Source organism: Candoia aspera, chromosome 3, assembly GCF_035149785.1.
Source record: "Candoia aspera isolate rCanAsp1 chromosome 3, rCanAsp1.hap2, whole genome shotgun sequence".
In the NCBI taxonomy this organism is placed as follows: Eukaryota; Metazoa; Chordata; class Lepidosauria; order Squamata; family Boidae; genus Candoia; species Candoia aspera.
In genome coordinates, this window is record NC_086155.1 from 197,578,206 (window position 1) to 197,603,048 (window position 24,843).

At 39.8% G+C, this 24,843-nt stretch overlaps 1 protein-coding gene across 18 annotated transcripts in view; it reads right to left on the minus strand.

Moving 5' to 3' along the window:
* MTSS1 (MTSS I-BAR domain containing 1) overlaps nt 1-24,843 on the minus strand; it is a 134,074-nt gene that overhangs the window by 20,270 nt on the left and 88,961 nt on the right. For 10 of the 18 annotated variants that reach the window (XM_063299668.1, XM_063299659.1, XM_063299658.1 and 7 more), the window contains 7 exons: nt 17,909-17,993; nt 16,743-16,834; nt 14,648-14,722; nt 8,718-8,729; nt 3,467-3,624; nt 1,307-1,414; nt 205-302 (listed from right to left, as the gene is read on the minus strand). In XM_063299668.1, coding sequence (XP_063155738.1) covers nt 205-302; nt 1,307-1,414; nt 3,467-3,624; nt 8,718-8,729; nt 14,648-14,722; nt 16,743-16,834; nt 17,909-17,993 — 628 coding nt within the window. The remainder of the gene's footprint in view (nt 1-204; nt 303-1,306; nt 1,415-3,466; nt 3,625-8,717; nt 8,730-14,647; nt 14,723-16,742; nt 16,835-17,908; nt 17,994-24,843) is intronic. The other 8 variants (XM_063299670.1, XM_063299674.1, XM_063299664.1 and 5 more) reach the window with 1 other exon arrangement.

A 24,843-nucleotide genomic window follows, 5' to 3' on the forward strand; every position in this document is an offset into this window, starting at 1 on the left:
CTATTAATCTACTCACGTTTGCATGTTTTCCAACTGCTAGGTTGGCAGGAGCTGGGACTAGCAACGGGAAATGCCCATATAGTTGAGGTTGGTTGAAAGTGTGACTGACACACAATGAGTTCCATGATTGAGAACAGATGTTACGTTGGGTCTTCCTGGTCCAAATCCAAAATCTTAAGCACCATGCCACACATTTTCACTTACCTGCAGACACTGGATTTTCTGGACATGGTGGTACTGGGAGAAGAAGGTGGTGTCTGATAGGACCAGCCATAATCGGAACCTTTCAGATCAAGAATTACCTGGAGAAAAGCAAAGATCACCATGAAAGATTAAGGATGGCTTTAAAAAGCTACTTTTGGGTCTTCTAGCTGGACCAGAAAATTCCCTTAGCATATTCCACTAGCGTCTCAAAAACATTCTTAAAAGCTAAGAGTCATATTATGACATTTAGCACCCTTAATCTGAAATGGGTTGTTTGTGACTGCTATCAATGAAAGGCACAAAGGAACACTCTACACTAATAATGGGCTTACTTTTCAAGTGCGGCTCCTCTGATAGCAATGCAATATAATCCATGAACCAAAGGGAAGTATCACTAGGTCTAGGGGAATCCCAAGGACTGCATAAGTACAAAAATAAGTTAAGAACAGATTTTCAAGGGTGTAAAATACAAGTAAAACACCCTAAAAACAGCAGAGACAATACTAAGCAAATTACAGAACACTGATCTAGCGAACAGAATGTTCCAATGAAATCAACAGACTAAGAGCAGAATTGAAATCTCTCTCTCCTTACGCACAGTTATGGTATGACTTCTGAGTCAGTACTGACTCCTGGTGACTGCCTGGACAAGTCCCTGCAGTTTTCTTGGCAAGATTTTGGAAGTGGTTTGCCAATGCCTTCTGAGAGAGAGTGACTGGCCCAAGGTCACCCAGTTGGCTCTGTGCCTAAGGCAGGACTGGAACCCACCCAGTTTCTAGCCTGATGCCTTCACCACTGCACCAAACTGGCTCTCTTACATGTTATATGACTTCTATAACACAACCCTATTTCAAAACCAACTTACTGCATTTAAAAACCTGCTCCAAATACTCCAGCATTCCTTGCAAAAATCAAACCGTGTAATATCTCTGAGAGGACCATCTACTGAGATTTTTGTTCCTGCCTAATCTGCCAACTGAATGAAGAGAAGCTACAGAAAAATTTTGTCAACAGACTGTATCTTAAGCTCTTAAGTTATATATATAGACTTCCACTACTTTGGAGTCAGGAGTCCCAATAAACAACATTAAGTCACGCTCACCTGTTCACTGGATGATGGCAGCTTGTGTGGGTCCATAGTGAGGCTTTTCAGATCTTCTGATATGGTCTGCAGATGAGTTATTTCTCCCAACATTGATATTTCTTCTTCCTGGAAGATATTTTTTAAAAATACAGAAATCTGTTATTGCTCACGACTGTTGAGTTTTATTGCATATTCAGTTCTGTCAACTTTTAGTATTTTACGAGTACGCTCCTGAGGACACTCTCTTAGAAATCAGTGCGACATGGATTACAATAGGGCAGATCTGTATTTCTCTGATATTTTATTCTCACAAAACTGATGTGTTTCTTAAAACATACTACCAGGAGCTATAAAACCTTCTTACTATCTCTAACTGAATTTGGGGAGGAATATTCCCCAAATTCAGGGTTTCTGGAGGGAGGGAGGAAGAGATCTCTCTATTTACATATAGTAGCATGTATATATATATATATATGCAGTGAACACGCTGGAAATTCTGAATGGGGAGATGATCTACAGATGTGTTCATAGCCAGGGAATAGTTCAACAGCACAGTCTAGTTATGCCTCAGACACTCTTGCTTCCGCGAGATACACATCCAGTCTTGAGATCAAATTTACAAGGGATTTTTGAACAGGACAAGTTCATTCACAGGTGAGCTAGCTAACACAGCAAAGGTAAGAACTAAGTAGCAATTCTCCAACTTCCACCACGCCCAACAGCTATTCTATCTATTCTGTTTTTCTATTCCCAATTTCCCAGGACACCCTATGCACAAGGTCTCTGTCGTTTCCAACAGAAATTACTTCCATGTCTGGAAGATGGAGGTGGATGAAAGGAAGCTGGAAACAGCTTATGAGAATTCCGTCCCAGAAGTGTTGACTGTCACTTAATGTGCAGTTTTCAGTGCCGAGCAAATAATTTTAAAAATTCCCAGCTTTCAAAATCTGTGATTATCAGCTATTTTATACTTTTCATGTATTTGTTTAACTTGCCTGAGAATCTTTAGGGTGACAGATTGCATAGAAAATGTTGAATAAACAACTCTAAGGGTACACAGGGAATTTTAAGAGACCAGAAAAGCCTTTTAAGTGTCAAAACATCACTGCGTGTCCTTAAATCAATCTCATAAAGATAGGCCAATATCATCCTCATATTGCACAGTGCATGAACCTCATGCTCACCAATTTCATACCTCATTCTTTTATTCTGAATACCTATATATGTCCACTGACGTTCCACTGAATTCAAGAAGACATATTCTGAAATAAGAATCTAAGGCTTGACACTGTGTTACATCAATTGTCAGAAGAGAATAAAGCATTTTTTGACCATTTAAGTGACTGCAAATATCATGTTCGTTGCATCTTGATTATCCAATCCAGCCATATAATTCTTCAGAAGATCCCTGAAATGCCCATAATATTCTTCAGACAACTCCTTTTCATGGTATGCATAAAAGAGAAGACTTTCACAGTGGTGGCTCCTCAAAATATGGACCAGCAGACTTAATGCAAGGCCCTTTCAAGTATTTTTACAGAAACAGCCTATGAAGGTCTTCCTTTCTAGCTGCTGGTCTATCTCATCTTGTAACAGTCCTTTTATGCATAAGTGTGTGAAGAAAGAAGCATTACGTAGGTTATGAATACTTAGAAATACATAGGAATCAGAGATACAATACGGGTAGCCCTCACTTAATGACCACAATTGGGACTGGAATTTTGGTTACTAAGTGAAGTGGTCATTAAGCGAATCTGACCCGATTTTATGGCCTTTTCTGTGGTGGTCATTAAGTGAATCACTGCGGGCATTAAGCAAACCACATGGTCATTAAGCAAATCGCCTGTTACCATTGATTTTGCTTGCCGGAAGCTGGCTGGGAAGGTTGAAAATGGCAAACATGTGACTGTGGGATGCTGCGATGGTCATAAATGCGAACTGGTTGCCAAGTGCCCCAATTGTGATCATGTGACCATGGGGACGCTGCAACGGTCCTAAGTGTGAGGACAGGGCATACGTCATTTTTTCAACACTGTCGTAAGTCTGAACCGTCACTAAATGAATGGTTATTAATTGAGAACTACCTGTATGTTACTATAGAAATACTTTACTCTCCTTCGAGGATTCGTGTTCGTTTTCATGCAAGTGAACAATAAAAGAGTTTGGAACGGAACTCACAATCACAGGACGCAGCATAGAAATAAATGAACAGAATCGGCCGCGCTCTTCGATCAGCGCTTTTCTAACAGCCTGTTTCTCCGTTTCTTCAAGAAGAAGGTACTTATCGTTCACATCCTGCAATGCACTGTCCAGCTGAGGCTGGATGTCTCCTCTACCTATTCATAACAGAGGAAAGCAAAAGTCATTTCAAGCCCAAGCAACTCTCAATAAAGGCTGTGGATATTTGCAGCAATTTTCTTCCACGCAGCCAAACTCACAAGCATGGCAGTGTATGCACATGTTTTCTATGGCTGGCTGTCCCATCAACGTCAACCAACGTAACCCTGCCTAAATCAATAGAATCAATAGAATTTCATCTTCAATTTAAAGCAGGATTCTAATGCAATTTTATACAAAGCGCTCTTCTGTTTTTATTCAGAAGATGGTACGTAGATAAAAAGAAAAGGCTCAAATCTGCCTTTCAGGCAGCAACTGAAGACAAGATGACAAACATTTCTATCTATTTTGACTTAGATGGTAGCTTTCCAACTCAATTCAGGGGAACCTTGGTGGGGTAGCTTTTAGGGCTTTCTCAAATGAAAAGATTAGCGGGCAAGCTTTTGCCGGACACCATAAAATTAGACACAAAGATTTTTCCTTCCTTATAATGTTAGAAATGAGAATCACTCAATAAAAGCTGAACAGTGTTAGTTCTAAAGACAGCACACTTTATATAAGACACAGGAAAATGGTCAAAGACAGCACATCCCTAGTTACCCAATTTAGGTAACTTTAAAATGGAATTGACAGAATAAGGCTATCACTGGCAACTAGTCATGATGGTTACATGCTTCCTCTTGGATCAAGGGCGTGTGATCCTCAATATCAGTTAATGGAGAACAATTCCAGCAGCAGATGCTTATGGAAGTTCCCAAGCAGACACAGGAGCACTAAGATGCTAGATGCGACAGGTCTTCCGAACAGACTTTTGGTTTGATTCGGGAGATCAGACTTTATGTTCTTATGAAGATGGACAGCAGGAAGACAAGCAATTGTCTTCTGCAATACACAGCTGTGAAACTGCAGGTTCCTCAGTGGTCATTATGAATTGATACAGGGCAATGCTGAGGTCCAAGAGGGCAAAGCAAAGTGTCTTGTTTAGTATGGAAAGCTGTCTTCTATTTCATCCCTCTTTCCTAATAATGTATCTTATTCTGACTTATACTGCCTTCCCAGGTTTTCTGCTAGAGGTATTTCCCATTACCCATGCCTTGTTTCTCTTAACTAGAAAGGCCAGGGAATTAATTTGCTGTCTTCTGCGTACAAAGCATTTATACAACCAGATTACATGACCGTATACCCTAGGGCAGTGTTTCTCAAACTTAGCAACTTTAAGATGTGTGGACTTCTTGCTGGCTAGGGAATTCTGGGAGTTGAAGTCCACCCATCTTCAAGTTGCCAAGGTTGAGGAACACTGCCCTAGAGCATAAACCTGAATCTTACCCAGAAGCTTAGGGATAAAATGCAGAGACTAATGGAAGAACAATTCTTTGAAAGCAGGAAATTTGAAGACTGACCTATATGAAGATTATCCAACAACTCTTATTGAAGGATTTATGGTGCTTCCAGGGATAAGTCAGAGGCCAGACACTGCTCTGAAAAAACAGATGCCACCCACCCTCATTTTAAATCTCTCCCACTTTATTAACAAAATTTGAGGTTGGTGTATGTTATGGGTGTGTGCCAGTCCATATCTATCTATCCATCCATCCATCCATCCATCCATCCAAACTCATTGCAAAATTTTGACAAAGAGGAAGAGGGAGAGAATCTTACCAAAAAATATACATTTCCATAAACAGGTAAACTAATTCAGTTTAAGCTGCAATATTACAAAGAACTGCAAATACAGTATATTTCTAATGTATGAACAGTGTTTATCTCCTGCAAAATTCCATTCAGCAATATGATAATAATGTATTATATTATACATATTATTCTACTATACTAATAACATATTATGAAGTTTATATTTAATTTCCAGACCAAATACTGTATCTAAATCCTACCTAACATTACCCTTGGTGGGCATATTAGAAATTGTTGTAAAGAGGCATTAATACAAAGATGTCATGAGCCATGGAGTGCCATATGAAATGTATTGCAAAAGAAGACAACTTGAAACTGTAAGATTATTCAGAAGGGTTATTGTGAGGTTGTCTGTGAATTAAAAATGCAGCATGTTTTACATGTGGCTAAACAAAAATGTTCCATGAGGTTTCAGCTATTGAATAATATGGATAAAAAAATCCAGTTGTAAGAAGTGAAGGATTACAAGGATTAATATTCTGAAGCCCAGTTACCCTCTGTCTATCTTCACACAACATGTTCAACCAGGTCAAATAAGCCCTTAGTGATTATATTTGCACAACAAGCTAAGCATGATTGGTGTTAACATTGGTTATGACTTTTGGGAGGTTTAATATGTAAACTCAGGCACTTTGTTTAATTTAAGATTCAGCGCATTGAGCAAACCTTGAAAATGGGTTTATTCCATAGATACTTGAAGTGTGTTATGGGAATGCAATCGCTAAATCTTCATATGTCGCTTCACTTCCTTTACCCCAACAATTCTCTTCTCCCTCCCCCCCTCTCCAAGTCCTACTGTTTTTGTATCTTCTATCATCACACTCTTACAACTCTATTAAGGACCATAACTAATGCAAGAAGCTGAAGGAACAAGCAGCAACTGCCAAGCCTTGACTTCCACCATGGAAGCCACCAACCAAGAACCAGGTTTGCCAGCTTGATTCCGCCTTACAGTAAGAGGCCTTTAGATACAAATATTCTTGAATCAATCACCAATCATGTCTCAATTCCCCAACAAGGAATGATTTTCCCAGGTCATGGTGTTCAAAGTCAGCCACCACTAACCTGCAAGAGAAAAGCTGGAACCAGAATTGTTTACAGTATCACTGATGATGAGAATACTATTTCCTGCAGACTTATTTAACCTCTACTCTTATGAAGATTACTTGCAGTTTTTAAGACCCACATAAGATATATCAATTGTTAGCTGAACTGCAAAGAAAAGAACAACTAAACTGCGTTTAGGCTGGAATTATCTGGCTACTCAAGTGCAACTGTGCATGGCAGGAGTGTATACCTGAAAATACTAAATCATAGCTAAAGCCTTAAATCTCCTGTTAAGTGCTGAGAGATGCCATATGAATGCAACTAGGAGCTTACATTTACAGGAGTTTCAGATCTGTGGTCCAATCAATTTCCTACTATTCAGGATGGAATTTAGGAAGACATCAATTTCTGGTTCTTATTTAATATCAGTATTATTAACTAGGTGAAAATCAGGGTGACTTGCAACACCTCGTGGAAGCAAAGGTCCTAGCTTCCCATCGATATATGCGGTTGGGTCAATCAAAGTTCTCTTTGTCAAATTTCACAACAGTTATTTTTTTCAACGTGCAGCATATTCACAGCATTTAATGGATCTCCTCCCATAGGTTATAGTTAGGGTACAGCATGTATGTATACCACTTACGTTGTTCCACCAGCACATATACCAAATCACTCATACCTATCCATTATTTCTGAGAGAAGCCATTCAGAATGCCAACAGAAGTTAGAGGAGAAATATGTCAAACCAAGTCAGGGACAGCGGCTAAGAACGCCTGAATCATAATCTAATTTGATATGAATTTTCTAGAAGAAATGGATAGGTAACTGGTGTCTATGGCACCTGTATGTTCACACATTCCTTGATGCCTCCTTTTACAACCTGACTCTAACATATATATTTTTAAAGGATACATTCAATTAAGGAAAAAAAAACAGTTAATGGGTATACTGCACAACAAAATGCCAGCCTCCATCAATCATTTCATTTCCAAGAAAATCTATGGACCCTGCAATCTAAAGCTGTGCCTCAAAATGTGTTCCCTGTTCCTGAAATACATATGAGAATTTGACTTGAGAGTATCCTGGAGGACCAGACGAAGTTGGTAGGGAACAACCTCATCAATATGCCCTGTAATAAATGGGGAATATGTGATTGCCCATATATATCATGGTATCCATTTTGGGAGAGTACTCAAAACTTGTGTTATAAGAGACTAATAATCAGTTGAAGCACTGCTCAGTGAACACACACACACACACAATTCAAGGCAAAGTTGCTTTTTTGTAATAAAATGGATATAATGTAGTATGTTTTACTCCTCTCAGGTTTATGAGATTATTCTTCCGTGAATTAATCCAGAGTTTCAAGACTGCAAAAGCGTCAAAGCTGCCAAGAAGCAACAGGATGAGAAATCCCGAAATGATTCAGTAAGATCTTTCTGTGGCTTATAAAGCCACTGATTATGAGATACCAAGGAATATGAGAAGAATTCCTTAAGTATTTCATACACAAAAAAGCACTTTATGGAGCTCCCTTGATACAAGCATTTTTAAATTCACAACATTAGGTATATAATGCGTATTATATTTTTTCACCCCAAAGCCTGTCTCATTTCAGCCCCATCATCATCATCCAAGATGAATTATTTCCACCAATTTCTAATACACTGAGTTTATACTTATTAATAATTGAGGTATAACGTGCAAGGGATTTAAGGTAGAAGAGAGGGTACTTTTAAGCTAAAAGGATCACAGAAATTAAAGATTTTAGGTTCTACAGACATTAAAAGGTGTCTGTTTTTTAAACAGCCTGCTAGGAGATAGTAAAGATCTTCAGAAATTTCTGAGTGTCCCATTTTAGCAGGCCAACTGGTCATCTGACACAATCCTAAACACACAAATTAAAGTCTGCTACTTCAATCTATTATGATCACTTTGCTTACAAAAACTGGTTGCAATCTTAGTAGCAAAAAATGTGCACCTACTTTCTACTGCGTTCACCATAAAAGAGCAGGTGTACTAAGGTACCTTAGCATGTTCATCAAGATACAGAATACCATATTTTTAGCTGCAAATAGAGGTTTTGCCTAGAACCTTCAATCATCTTTAACATTTGATGACAGAGTGAGTATTTTCAAGTTCTAGAAGGTGAGCTACTGCTTTTATTTACTTCTGGATAAAGAAGATATGGACCTTAGTGCGTCCTTGCTCTTAGATTGCAAGTCCAAAATAAGCTTTATTTTTTTCTTTAAAAAAAAGGTCTAGGCAGCTAGTAGACACTAGAACCCTTAAGGAACCACAGCAAGAATTACCCCAACCAGCCACCAAGGAGAGAGTGCAGGGTGAGACTTACCCAGTGCCTCTGCTGTCAAGAAGGTGAGCATGGTGGAAAATAGCAGGATACAAAAATTGACACAAAAAAGGAAAATAAAAGAAGTCAAAACCAGCGTTCCAGCACTCCTAGGGTTCAATCATCATTCTAAGCTTGAACAGAAGCAAACTGATCACAACTCCATTATTCATTTTTCCAACAAAATCTTTTGTATAGGCCTTTTCTTAGTTATAAGTCATGTGGGGAAGGTGGTCCTTCAAATCTTTATGTGCCAACTCAACCTGATACAGCTCGATGAATTAGAGCAGGAAACATAAAAAAGAGACATTGGAATTATCATATTCTGATCCTTCAAACCATGACACAGAGGATCCTTTTTTTGTTCACACATTCTGGCTCCCCCCTCCATTTCTAATCCTTTGGCCAAAGTTAGCCATAAAATACCAACAAAGCGAAGTACAACTGGGGCAATGGCCTAAGCAAGAATTTGAAAATTGATTTGCAAACGATGGTAAAAAATAGAACATAAAAAGTTGGCACTAGAATTTCCTGGTTCAAACGTCAGGAAAAATTATAGTTAGAGAAATAGAGGGGGGAGACCAGAAAGCAACAGGGAATGAAAACGAAGGAGCCTGTTTAATCTCCAGTAAGTGGCTCATCACTGAAAACAGGCTTCAAACAGCTTTCTCAAACCTCTATCCTCCAGGTAATCCTCTTGGATTATGAGTACTATTATTCAGCATGCTAGCTGCAATTTACAGGAGACCTGCTAGGAATTAAGGAACTTGCAGACCAATACACCTGATAGGAAATTATTTGGAAAAAAACTGGTTTAGAAGATAGTCTGAACTGAACCATCTGGGGGAAGGTTCTGTTTTTGTTCTTCTCATCCTGGTGTTATCTTAAGGAACTTCTTCATCTTTTTCTATGTATACAAACTAGAATGAAGGTAGAACTCTGCATATAAATATTAAATCTTTCACATATAAAACCTACACTGTGCAACTAGAATAAGTAATGCAATTAGAAGACAACATGCAACTAGAAATTAGCATATAGCTGCTTAAAACCTGTATAGGTTATTTGCAAGTGTATAGGTGGCAGCAAACAAAGCACTTGGGAAAAAAATTAGGAAACCAGATTCCTGGAGACTGGAATCCTCACGTATCATTTTAGGCAGACAGATAGAACATTCTTGCCGGCAACTCTACAACTGGAAGTTCTCAAATCATAAAATTAGTCTCTATTATGTATGATCTAGAAGTATATATGCAATAAAAACATTCTTACTCCTGCAGCAAGAAATGGCAATAATGTGATTTGTGCAAATATTTGTAGCCTCTAAGGTCCATCAAGATAAGGTCTTTTCAAAGCAGCAAATTAATCTGCAAAAGCTAGCAACAGGTTTTTTTTTTTTGTTATTTATGCACAGAAAGTATGTACATGCTTATGTGATCCCTCTAAAAAACTATCTATGACCAATTTCTTTTTTGCTTTTAGAGATTAACACCCAAAACTCCCAAGTAAAATTACCCTTAATTATTTTCATGATGAAATTTGCACTTCTGTTGGGTGAATTAGTTTTTCTTGTGGTACATGAAATGTTGCTCAAACAACTACAGGTAGTCCTCGGGTTACAACAACAATTGGACTGGAACTTCTGTCACTAAGCGATATTGTTGTAAAGCATGACATCACATGACCACATCGCTTAGTGTTGGCAATCCCAGAAGTCCCAGTTGCTGTTGTAGCTCCAGGACAACACGGGTCATTGAACGGGAAGAGGAGGGGACTCCCAGGCAAGCAAGAGCTGCAAGTGAGAACTACGGATGGAGTGCGGGGTGCTGGAGGTGTGCACTAGGGACTGTGGGTGGGTAGCGGTGGTCATAAATGTGGGCTGGCCTGAATTTTGATCACGTGACCATGGGAGGGAGGGAGTGCTGGAATGGCCAGAACTTCAAGGACTGGTCGTAAGTCAATTTTTCCAGCACCGTTTTAACTTTGAATTATCACTAAATGAATGGACATAACCCGAGGACTTCCTGCAGAACTACTAGAATCCCCAGTCAGTACAGCTGAGAAACTAAGTGAGCGGTAGTTTTATAGACACCGGTATCTATATAAATTCATATCCAATGGACCAACAAAAGTTGAAGTGTCTAATTAAGCTGCACTTTTAGTATTTTGCTGTTCAAAACAATTAATAACATTTAATAATTACCTAAGATTTCATTTAGGCTAAAGATTATCAAAGTATAACATTACCAAAATGGAGAGGAGGTCACTTAGTAACCATAGAACAACCTTAATTTTACTTCTTAAAATAATACGGTTGGGAATGTTCAGGGAAGAAATGCATAGGACAACAATTTGTTTTAGAGGTAAGGTGGAATTCCCAAAGGTGAGTAATCATGATTGTTTGAACTAAAGGAAGCTATGCCTTCCACCAGGAAATTATATTAAATAAAAATACAGATCCAAAACTACTGAAGAACTTTTTATGTTGTTGATAAGCAAATAAAAGTGCAATGAAGGAATTAATATTACATAGCAGTCTCTTAACTAAACAGTCATGCATCCTCTGAGATTTATGTTTTGTATAGTTCTGAATGCAAGATTAAAAACAAAGATCCATAATCATTCTAGCTAAGAACTTGGATCTTACATTATACTAACACAATGTTTGTTTGGTTTAGTGCGTTCTGTGAACCTAAACACTGTAACTCCTAAACCAGAGTTTATGACTTAGTGTGTTATATGGATCCAATCATTTCTAGTTAATTCAGTATAACAGGGCTAAACAAACTGACTTACAATGAAGTGTGAATCAGCTCAAATAATTTTCCACCATGTAATTACAAGCAATAGCAAGCAATAACAAGGCAATAACAAGACTTATCCCTAGCAAAACTAAGTGGCTCTGCGTTTTTGGGTCCCCTGGATCTGGAGAGCTGCCATCTTTAACCCTTGACAAGGTACCACACCCCTGCACAGAGTTGGCACACAATTTGGGGATCCTCCTGGACTCGCAGCTTCTGTTTGAAGAGCACGTAGCAGCTGTGGCTGGGAGGGCCTTTGTATGAATCATCTTGTGCATCAACTGCACCCATTCCTGGACCAGAGGTCACTCATGCCACTCCTGCCTTAGTCACTTCTTGTTTGGACTACTGCAATGCGCTCTGCATGGGGCTGCCCTTGGAGACCACCGGGAAACTTCAACTGGTTCAGAATGCAGCGGCACAGAGTTTTGGGCATCTTGCAGTTTGCCTGTGTTACACCCCTGCTGTGTGATCTTCATGGGCTCCCAGTTTCTTTCCGGTTGCAATTCAGTATCACCTTTAAAGCTTGGTTACCTGTGTGGACGTCACTCCCAGAGGACACCTACCCATCCCACTCAATTGGATGGAGGGGGTACACTCCAGGTCCCCTCTATTAAATATGGTTATCTGGGAAGACCAGGAAGCAACCCTTTTCTGTAGCTGTGCCTACAATATCAAACAGCTCCCCCCACCCCAGTGTTGCATTAGAATTTTAATCTTGTGTTTTTATGATTTGTGTATTTGTTTGTCAGCCATCTAGAGTTCTTTTATATAATATAGGCAGCCTTTTTCCCCCCAAATAAATAAGAGACAATGACACACAAAAGGCAACTGAGACTGAAAGAATATACCACATAGCGATTGCGTCCCAACACAATTAGAAATCATTAGCTACGCCTGTCCCTGTGGATATCTGATTATTTGCTTTTCTGTCTCCATATTGCCATTTCTACTCCAAGCAATTTTGTTCAACCTCACTTATAAAAATTCATCAGCACCAAACCAACAAAACTGGAGTTGACTGGATACTTCTATCTGCATTGTGTAGGATTTTTAAATTTTTATCTCACAAGTTTTAAGTTAGTCTTGGGACAATTCAAATACTTTCTGAAGTTCACCTCAAACTTGCCATAACTATATCCTAACAGATCTAGAAAAACCCATACTTAAACTTAAAAGAGAATTTATTCTACCTCCACTTCTGCTTGGAAATTATTTCCCTGTTTTTGCTTCCCCCACCCCATTTACTGGTGATTGTGAAGAACTGGTAAAGCCACCTTCAGCGGTAAAGCCACCTTTACCCCTCAAATCTTCCTTGGGATGGATTTTAACTAATAATTTCCAGCTTGTCCATACACATACATGTCCACGGCTTGTCCTTTTCCTTAATGGTTTCAAAACACAACACTTCTTTCCAGGAGAGCTCATGAGATGTAGTTAAAAAAAAAAAAAATCAAGATGGTGGCCACAACAGTACAAGTGAAACTCTGCCTGTTTTTTAAATTTACACTGGACATGTGATACAGAGAGCCAGTTTGGTGTAGTGGTTATGGCGCCAGACTAGAAACCAGGAGACCGTAAGTTCTAGTCCTGCTTAGGCATGAAGTCAGCTGGGTGACCTTGGGCCAGTCCCTCTCTCCAGACCTAGGAAGCAGGCAATGGCAAACCACTTCCAAAATCTTGCCAAGAAAACTGCAGGGACTTCTCCAGGTAGTCACCAGGAGTGAACACTGACTCGAACGCAGAGACACATGTCTTTTGCTCTGTAAGCCATCCTCCAGCAGATGAGCAAAGAACAGCAGGGTTTTCAGTGGAAAAAATGACTTCAAACCAAGGAACTAACTCCCATTATTAAAATGTATTTGGGGTTTACATATGAAAATTTGTCAAGACATCCATATGAACTAGTTCTACTGCCTTATCCACACTGAATCCTGCCCAGTACAAATAAATTCCCAGCAGCCATTATCCAAAAGCACTGACTGTAGGAATAATACAACGTAAGGATGGAACACAAAAAAGATTTCACCAGTATAACACCCCAGGAGATTCAGCTGGTGCCCTCATTTCTGGCTTTTTGGAATCAACTCAAACATTTTAAACTTGGCTTTTAACCATCTGAATGCCTAACAAGGATGAAGGGTTGTTTTTATGGTGTTGCATTGTTATATGAAGATTCTGCTTTGATAGCCTTATAGACCATTCAGAGGGATCGACTGGGACAGTATAAAAATCTTGTTAAATACATAAAAAAGTTCCCAGCATACTACATGGCATTCAATATGACCGCTGCATTCCAGTATTTTTCCTGCTGTTACCAAACAAGGAAGCTGTTGCTTGCTTGCTTGTTTGTTTGTTTATCACATTTAGATCCCTCTGCAACTGTATGCAGACTCTCAGCAGCTACATCAATAAACTTCAGAGTTTGCAAGCCAATCACTTTTGGGCTCCAAGTGTGAGCACGTAAATACTAAAATGCATGTGTTACTGGAAGAAGAGGGGTCTTATTTCCTTGTAACATATTGTTACGAATAAAAGGTTGTGCTCCTGTTTCCCCAACGTTTCACAGGTTCACAAGTTTCTTGAAACAGTAGGCAAGGATTACGAATCCTGACACCTTCACACTGAAGATGCCATTATCTAGCAAAAGTGACATACTATGGAGGAGGAGGAGATTTCCCCGTAATTTTTCAATTAAGTGTGATTATTCCTCAGTAGCATCTATATTCTACGTATTAGGAAAACGTAATACACAAACCCGGCTTTCAATCCTGAATAACTTAAAAACAGGCCTTTGAGCTTGCAAGAAGCATTTCTATGGTCACAGAATTGTGTGTGAAAATTAAACTGGTGCGAACAAACATTTCCGTGCTCATTTTCCGGCCTCCAGCAGTCCTAGACCTACGCCTTCAATGTCTCTGGAGCAGAAAACCTTGCAATTTATTTATTTGTTTATTCTCATTTTTGAGAAGGGGTGGCCACCCATAATATAATCCCAAATGAGGAACTGAAAGAAAACCAGCTAATGGCAATATGTAGTTATATGCTTGCGACTTATCGTTTTCAGATAAATGTGGAATCTTCTGAGCAAGTGTCTGTCAAGAGAGTCAAGAAAAATGCGAGGAACTGTACCTTTCTTTGCTTTCTTCTGAAGCTTCAGTGTATCTGAGGATTTCTTTTTTATTTCCTGGCGAGCTTTTTTGTATTCTACAGAGAGAGAGAGACAGTTTGCATATAAACATGTCTGATGGGCGATGGTGCTAGAAACTCAAGTTAGACAAGCAGTGTTGGAGGAGAATTTTAATAGAATTACTGCATAAACGTAAGCCACGCTGAATTCAGTGGCATTTATGCCAAGGCAAGCTTATGCGAGATCGAAGCCTAAGCACTTTTCATTTTAATGTCCTAAAGCATTTAATATTTTGCATGAACGTACATGCAGAAGGTCAAGAAAGAATAGGAAAACATAATCAACTGTAGCTATAGAGGTTGTAAGTAACCACAGGAGGGATTCTTAGCAATTGCAGGAGGTTGCCATGGCTTGATTTTTTATATAGAGGAATAAGGTCAATACACTAATCAATTTATGATCTGGAACAAGCAGGACCCCTTTTGACTAGCAGTTTGAGTGCCACACATATCCTCCTACAGCTAACAAAAAATACAGGACAAACCAAGCAATGTTTTTGTGCCACCTTAGACACTGACAAATTTATTGTGACATGGACTTGAGACTTCATTCACATCAGCAGATGCATAAAAGGCCATGTGTGTGTGTGTGTGTGTGTGTATTTGGGGACGGGGGGGAGAGAGGGAGGGTGGGAGGAGCAACACAGCATACAGAAGAGGAGGCTAAATTGTAAACTGTGGGATCAGAGCAAAGTCATATGCAAAAAATGACCATCACATTATTAATAGAAGTGATCATGTTATCATAATGTTGGAAAGGGCCATTTAAGGCTAAGGAGTCTAACTCACTGCTCAGTGCAGGAATCCAAGTTAAAGAATCTCCAGTAAATGTCCACCCAATTTTTACATGAAGACATCCAGCGAAGGGGAACTCACCATTTTCCTAGTCAGAAATGGGGTGTCTTCTGGTGGCCAAACCTTTGTGCCTTAGGCTACCTTATCTGGGCTAAAAAGAGATATGGTGGACTAACTATTGTGGTGCTAAAGGCCACAATGTGGGTGTGACCCTTCAATGTGTGAGTGCAGCTGTATTTTTAGGGGAATTTTGAAAGTTTTGCTTTTTAAAATCTGACATGCCTACATTTTACGGCCAACAGTATAATTTTTGTCTGTTTCCCATCTCAGATGTCACCAAAATATACTTGTAATTTTCTTCTGCAAAAAGGGGACTTGGGGACAACATTAGGGTTACAAGTTGTCCTGCCCAGCACCAGGTAACTGGTTGCATTGTTGAACAGTTTTCATTGTTGGTAAATTTTTCTTAACATTCTACTGGAATGTGCCTTCTTGTAAATGAAGACCATTGTTTCACGTCCTGGGACAACAGAAGTGTTGCATCAGCAGTCTTTGTTTTGGGAATGTTGACTGTTAACAGTGTAGCAGCCATTGTCTGAAAGGAAGGAGCCCTCATCAGGCTGATTTTAACAACCTATAGGGGAAATAGGGAGTGGCCTTGAAGGACAGGAGGTAGAGCTGCTACCAAGGCAAAGGTCAGATAAGGGGGGCTTGAACCCAGGCCAAGAAAATATCTTCAGAAAACATCTGTCATGAGCACTGATGGTGAGCAGGAGGGGGCCCCTATCCAGGGGGGAAAACGCATGCATAATAGCGAGGATTTGAGCAGTCATTCAAAGAGACACAGATCAGACCCGCCTTGACTTCTGGGGTTTATCTGTATGGGTTTTCTTACGCTTCTTCAGTTTGTTAGGATTTTCTGTCTAATGTAGCAGTAATAAAACACTAGAGACTGATTCCTCGTCTCAGCGTGGTTCCTGCTTGTCAGGACAACATCTCAGACAAGCCCCTCCCTAGTTCACAAGAAGATAAAGTGGGGAAGCACATTCAGACTTGCAAGATTCTGTTACTAGAGCTGTTCCAGTAAAAATAGTTCTAACCCATATGGTGTTGGTTTCTTAATCTGGTCTACCTTGTTGGAGTGACATCAATTTTCCTCCTGTCCTTTAAGGCCATTCCCTATGCTCTCTACCCACATCGTTCTGTAATTTCTGCCCCCCTGTTCCCACTTCCACATATCTACCTTTTGCATGGTCTTTATCCAGCTGATTGGCCACTTTCTTCCATTCTTCCATCTGCTCTTGAAGTGGGTTTATCAGACAGTCAATTAAAGCACTAATTTTGTTGAGAAAACACAAAGAGGAATCAAATCCTGCAGGAAAAGAACCAATCTGAATCTCCCTCCAAGCTTTTTAAAGGAGCGCTTTCCCCATGCAAGAACCAAAGTCCAGAACTTAGAAAGACATTTAAGTCTGATTCAGTCATTGCACATACATCAAGCCTAGCAACCCTGCAAGGCAAGATTCACATATTGCCTTAGTGGTGCCTATGGAGGGAATGAGAGGGTGTTTGAGACTGAGAGGCTCTGTTTAGCCCAAGGCCACTCAGTGCAAGAGTACATGGCTTTTCTGGGGAGGAAGGACCACACTTAACCTTTCAGTGGTGGGCTGGCAAGTGGGAATGCCCAGGACAAAGAAATAACCAGGGCCAGACAAATGCTAAATTTGATTTAATTACACAGGCATGTAATCTAAATTAAATTACTTACAGTTAATATGATTTGCCATTATCTGATAATTTCCCCCATCTGTTACATTAAAAAACAACCGTTCTGTGGCATCTCTGCAAGAAGGCTACAAGCCAAATCCAAAACTCTGTGGGGCCTCAATCTGTGCATCCTTGATTTAGTGATTACAGAGCACAGTTTAGGTTTGCAGCAATACTTCCCTAATTTCTTTCTCAATCTCTTCATCATTACATAAGAGCAACTCCCAAATTTACTCAAGGGTTACCAGAAGTAGGCCCAGAAAAGCAAACAAAAACAAAAATGGTTTTTGCAACAGTAATCAATGTTCTGAAAAACGGAAATCATGCCTTTTGCCATTCTTCACCCACTGCTGAGTTACAGTACTGACTGAAACAGGAATTCCTAATTTGGAAAGAGACTTGAGCCAGCAAGCCTGGTTTCTCCTGATGGACAGTTGAATTTTCCTCTTGTACAAAGCCCAGTGAACAGAAAGGGTGTTCCCAGCAACAAAAAGTCGGGAGGTTAGCTGGAAGCCAGCCCCAGTGAACAGTTTAATATGGTCCTGAATGAAAGAGGTTGTGTACCAATTACAGTTTGAATGCCATCGAGAAGCTAATGAAACACTATTTCCAAACCTACAGTTGGTAACATGCATAACTCACCTTGAAAACTGCCTGAGCTTGGATTCAATGCTTCGATGCCTCATGCACATTCTGGTTAAAGCAGAGCCTATTTCTCTGGTAGCACCTGAAAAACAAAAGAAAAAATAAAATAAAAATGGCCTTTCTTATAAAAACTTGCACCACATGTTGCTCATCCTGGCAAAGAAAGTAAGGGCTTAAAACACAGATTAGACTGAAGGTATGAAGCATTAGGGATCAAGGACCTGATCAAATCTTATTGGGGCCCTACAGAAATCCATAACATTATCACACAAATTCCTGGATCTTGGTGAGGCTGAGGGAATGGATGACACAGAATCAGCCTAAAAGGAGGTATATTTGATGTATATAGAATTGGAGACAGAAAATGGAATTTAAGGGCTTTTAAACCAGATTTGGAATGAGATGATATTTTTGAAAGTTGCTCCTCCAAATGATTGGACTGCGATATAACCAGAGTAGGTAGTAAAAGAAATATTTTTAAAATATCAGTGAAATAGCTCACAAATAAACAAAACTTTATTCAGCACTTCAGTGTAAATGTTTAACAGAGCAAGGAAGGCTACAAGCCAAATCCAAAACTCTGTGGGGCCTCAATCTGTGCATCCTTGATTTAGTGATTACAGAGCACAATTTAGATTTGCATCAATACTTCCCTAAATTCTGTCTCAATCTCTTCATCATTATGTAAGAGCAACTCCCAAATTTATTCAAGAGTTACCAGAAATAGGCCGGGTGGGGGACTATTTTTGCAACAGTAATCAATGTTCTGAAAAACGGAAATCATGCCTTTTGCCATTCTTCACCCACTGCTGAGTTACAGTACTGTCTGAAACAGGAATTCCTAATTTGGAAAGAGACTTGAGCCAGCAAGTCTGGATTTTCATGATTTTAATACCCAGAGTTACCTAAGACTTCCTCAAACTAGTAACTCCCAGATGGTTGAATTTCAGTTCCCATAATCATTATCCAACTTGACCTTGCAGGCTCAGAACGATGAGAACTGGAGTCCAGCACATCTGGAGGGCACCAGGTTGGAGAAGGCCATTCCAAGCCTCCAATGATTCTTCTAAACAGATCTTGATAAAATCAGGGGACTTCATAATAAGAGTGTTAACATTTTAGTAAGTTATGGAGTGCTGAGCTGCAAATTGTCCATGTGAATTATTCTAAAATCTCCAGTTATGCAAATGTTTTGAAAACCTCCACCATACCCACAAATAAACCTGGAACAAAAAAGTGAACTAGTATGTGTCAGTCCAATTGTCAAGCACACAAAATATTAAATAATCTTTGTTATCCACAGCAAATGATGACAATGAACTCTTCTCCAAGATTTTTGAACTTGTCAAGTATCAGTGAAAAACATAAAACAATAATGAGAACTGAATCAAATTAGCTTAGACTTTATAGACTCATGATATATCTAATCACTTAGTTGCTTCTTATTAGGAGATGGATGCAAAGTGTGACCCCTTCTCATTCAGAAACTAGTCCATGACAACTCCACGGTCCTACACAGCCAAGGAGTTACAAATTTGATCCCTCACAACACAGAAGTCAACAGTAGATGGTGCTGTTTCTAAAGGACATGAGAACTTAATAAGAACTGCCTTGCTGGGTCAAACCTGAACTCTGTGGAAAAAGACACATATCCTTGGGGAAAATCAGAACATAACCAAGACAATCCAACCTTTGTTTGCCACAAGGACCTGATACTCAGAAATATGACTATGACTGAATACAGATCTAATCCAGCCATTGACACATTTTTTCTCTGAATCTGTTTTATATCTTTGGAACCAGCTGCATTCCCTGTTTTCACCCTAGCCCCCTCCTTGTCTTCATGTTAACTATGAAAGATGCAATGCCATTAAAGTTGATGCAGTGCCATTCATGGATGACACTGGGATATCGTGACTTCCTTCCTATCTAAGCAGGTGGGCTCTCCTTCTTCTGAGGACTCCTAGGAATTTTATAAGCTTTTTCTTTTCACTCTCATGAACCTATCCTCATTTTCACTGATGGATGATTTCAAACTCTAGGCATCTGAGGAATCTCTGCTGTTTTCTCAAAATTGTTAGGATTTTTCAGTGAAGCTGAGTCTATGAGTTGACAAGGCAGCAGCCACAGACACTAGGGATTCTACAGCAAACTAAAAACAGCATCCACAATCCAATTAATTTAAAAAGGATAATGAGGAGGAAGAGGGGGTTGGTGGTTACCAAAACTCAGAAGCTTTGGGCATTTCCACACATGATCCCATGAGATTTGGACTATTTTAAAATATATATATTTTTGGGGGGAGGCAGTATGCTTTATCATCAAACAAGACAGCACAATAACACTCAAGCCTCAAAAGTTCTGATTTGCAGGCTCTTGATTAGCCTTTACAAGAGTACCATCAAGGAAGTCTGCATGCTTCCTATACTTTATAGCATTTTTTGAGAATGATACAATAGTTGAACAAAAAAGAAAATGTTATCCCAGTATTTTTCAAAAACCTTTTGCTTACTGAAACTTTAAGGATTGTATAGTTTTCTTCTCAAAGATCAAGGGTTACTTCAGATGATGTGGTTCCACTGAATGGAGCAACCAAGTTGTGCAGATCTGGCATATCCAAAACTGATTTTTCCACTTAGATTCTTTGGCTGGGTAAGTCAATGCTTCCATTGTTTTCTGGGTGACCGTACAACTGGGGCCTAAATGTACAGATCCATTTTGGCTATGCCAAGTTAAGTGGCAGCACCTTGGCTCATTTTGAAAGACAGCATGGACATGTCCTTCTGTCACCAGCAGTCAAGTTCGACTTGAAGAACTCTGTACTTTTATTTCATTTATGCCATTTCCACTAAGAATGAAAGGACCACACCCTTGCACAACTCCATGTGACAATCACACCATGATGAAATGCACATTCTGTGGAATACATCTCACATTTAATCACTGTGGGTTGGGGTAGGAGAATATGCAATTTTAAGAGCCGCTTAATGCTGATCAGGAGTAGGCAACCTAATGAACTACGGTTATTTTGCTCTACAATGTCCATATTCCTGAACATTCTAGCTGGGTTTCAGGGAGATGTGGCCTAAAACGTTTCAAAGAAACCAGATTGTTTACTTTTGGTTGGGACAATGAGTTGGTATAAACACAGCCTCATACAGTACATTCTAAATATAACTTTCAAATTGGGACAGAATAAGTGTGTGTTTACACATTTACTAGCTTTGAATCTTAACTGATCACTTTATTGTATTGTCAAAGCCAATCACATATGGTTTAAGCCAATCTTCTGCAACACAGGTGTTTTCCAGATGTCTGGACTTCCACTCCCATTACATCTGGGAGGGCAACCAGATTGGGTAAAGCTAGCCAGGCAGAACTCCATGATAGCACCACAGGGTTCAGTATGGACAGATCACATAATTCAAGGCTGCTGGGAGGGACACTCCACTCTCTGCAGTGTGCACCATCTACACGACCAAACCATGTGAGATCTGGCCACCAGGGTGAAGTAATGCAACTTCTGTTCCCTAAATCCTAGATGTTTTGTTCCAACGGTTGTCACTAGATATAAACAGCTGGAGGGTTGATTTAGGTTTTCCTTAAAAACAACCAATGTTGCTCTCACACCTGAGAGAAGCTCTTTAAAGCACTGTGGCATTAAAAAAAAAAAGGACAACTGACTTGATACAACATTTCTTCTGTGTGTCAAAGCCACTGCCAAGCAGGCAACCCACAATGCACTTATATACAGCAACCCACAGAGGGGGTTGCAAATTCTGAAGAAGCTGTTTTAAGTGAAGAGGCATTGCTGTAAGTCTGGGAGGGTGGGAGAAAAACTGATTCCTTCATCAAAACATGCCTGCTCAAATAATGCACTGTGCACCCAAAAATCCTATTGGAATGCTGTTAAAGGCCCAATAATTGAAAAAGACCAAGTGCAATCTTAGTATGAATTCAAAGATTAAAAGATGCCTAACCCAGCATGATGCCTTCCAAATGTGGTGGATTATAGCACCCAAAATTCTCAAGGGTGGTACCAGCTGAGATTTTGGTGGCCTATAGCCCAATCTGACTCAAGGGCACCAGGTCATGAAAAGTGAGAATGAAAGGATATGGAGTTGAAACAGAGCAGAGATGAGCAACTGCAAGCCCGGTTTTGCTTGGAGCCCCAAAATTGTTTTTTTGTAGATCCAATAACTCCCTGAAATTGTGGCCCTGGAATTAGTCAACAAACCACTGATTTTAGATAAATGATACAGAAGAGGTATACAAGGTATTGGGATTAGAAAATATTCTCCCACCTCAAACTTTTCATCAATCCCAGGTATGGCACGCTGGTGTCAATGGCCAGCAGGTGTGACCCTCACCTGCTGGAATGGGGGGAAGAGGGTGGAATAATTTAAAAGCTTGTTCTACTAGCTGACAGATGTTTGTCTGATTGGGAAGAAAAGGTGTGGGTGCCCACCACAGTCTTTTTTCTACCTAAAGTTTTAAGAACTTGTTTGAAATTAAGCTCAAAGAGGCAGGTTTTCTTTGGCATCACCAATGCTCTGGAACAGCCTCCTAATGGCTCCCTTCTTGCTGGCTTTCCCCAAAACATTAAAACCTGAATGATTTCAGGGGGCAGAAGTTTGAATGTGGCAGGGTAGAAGAGGATGGACGGATGGATGGTTGGTTTAATCTGGACCTGCAAAACAAGCCATTACTTTCTAGCATCATGTTTTATTAAAGAAATGTCCTTGAGCACCACAAAAATCCCATGGAGATGGTAGAGAACATCTTGGGACAAGGTGGAGATAAGTCCATCAGACTAACAAATGCTTCCTGATTGGTTGCCTCTGCCATGGCACCCATTTTATGAATATGCAGATCACCTCAAGCAACTGTTTTGTGAGTGGGTCCATTAACCATCTTCTCTCAACTTTCTACTTGTGCCCCCAGCCCCAAATGTTTGGCTACTTCAGGGATGCAGTCTGATGCATTTTCACCTAGACAAGTGGCATCTGATGGGAAATGCTTCTCATATAATCACCATGTGAAGTTGCCGCCACTCCTGGATAATCACCAAACATTCTTTAACCTGTCCTAATGCTAACACTAAAAGGGTAATTCTACATTTATTTGCTCAGAACAACCCCACTGAGTTCAAAGAGTCGTATTCTCAGGGTATGTGCACACAAGAATGCAGGCACAGTCAAATATATTGTCAAACTACGTATGGCATCCTTTCACTTTGCTGCTTTGGTTATTTACAGCTTAACACCAGTAGCTTCAAACAGTTAAGCAATAAAAGTCCACCGCTAAGGAGGGTGCATTTATTTCACACTACCATCTTCATCTTCATTCATTGTCTTCATCTCCCTCCAGCCTTTTTGCCAAGATAAGTACATGCAACAGATTTGAGGAACAGAAAGAGAAACAGAATGCAACCCTTAAACTCAAGATAAACATCATCTGAAAACATGTAGGCGCAACAGAAAAAAAAAGATTTCAGTGAATACCAACTTCCCTTCCTTCCCTCCCACTTAAATTATTATTGGATCCCTAAACGTTTTTTCAACGCTTGGCATTTCTATCTGTGAACGTGTTTCATACACAAGCTGGTTTAACCAGCCATGCCCCAGTGTACAGTACTCTTCTTATAAATATTTCATGGAGAAAAAGGCAATATTAAATCACTTAAATTCTCTGTATCTACGGCTGGACAGCTTTGCTATGAAAGGGGAAGCCAAAATGCAACCGTGTGCATGTTTACTTATGAAATTATTATGGATTTACTTCCATTAAAATGGACATAGAACTGCAACAGAGCAGCCCAAGTATAGGAAGGCAGAAGAGATCCAGGAGTAGGCAGGGCAGAAGAGAAGGAGGAAGTGGGGGGTTTCACCCCCTCCCCTTTTCATTGCCTGCTTATTTAGTTTTCCTGTCAAATGGTTGCAAAGGGCTGCTGTAGCTTTCCTCCAATTCTTTTGCCACCACCAATTCTGGAAGACCAAGAGAGAAGTAACAGCTGCAAAACGTTCTGCGGTGACAGGAAGTGTCCCACACTGCTGACCCCCAGGTAGAGAGTCAGCTTGGTCAGCCTTGTAGACCAATGGGCAACCCAACCAAGATCCTTTCTCCACAGGGAAAATCAGGATCGTACCAGCACCAACCGAATCAACCCAACAGTATTTAATGATTGCCACCTTTCTTTTTTTCCGTGCATATTAAGGCCAGCATGTTATATCCTTAGGTAATTTGGGAACAACTTAGGTCAAGATGACCTAAAATTTGCTCCAGCCAACTAATGAATCAGGAGACAAATTCATCACAGGAGAAAGCTAAATTTCTATCTCTTGGCACAGGTTTAACAGACCTCATAAACCATTTTCTGGGAGAATTATACAACAGCTTATCATCTCTTGCCAATAAACTGTCCATTTGTTTTATTTATTTATTTACCAAATTTATAACTGCCCATCTTCCCCCTAGGAGGGACTCTGGGTGGTTTACAATAAAACAGAATTAAAACAATATAAAACTATACAATAAATGCAGATACACAATAAAATGAATATAATAGAATTCTGTAATAAGACTAAAAGGTACTTTCAACTTAGGGCTAAGGGGATTTTGATCTTGGCACTAAGAGGTTGTTGCTCAAAATTCAGACTGCAGAACCAAAGGGAAGTGATTTTCAGGATTCACCTGTTTAGAATTAATTAAATATTATTATGGAGAACTCTGGTTTAGTGCTAAAGTAGCAGAATTTCTCCATCTGGTTAGTGCATCTTTAAATTTACCTAGGCCCTCTCCTGAGAAGCAAGCTCTGTTCTTGCTTAAGACCTACATGACTGTACATGACTCTTAATTTATTGAAGAGTGTGGCATCAGATAAATAATACAGTTCCAATCATCCTACATGGGACAAAAACAGCATTTGTAGG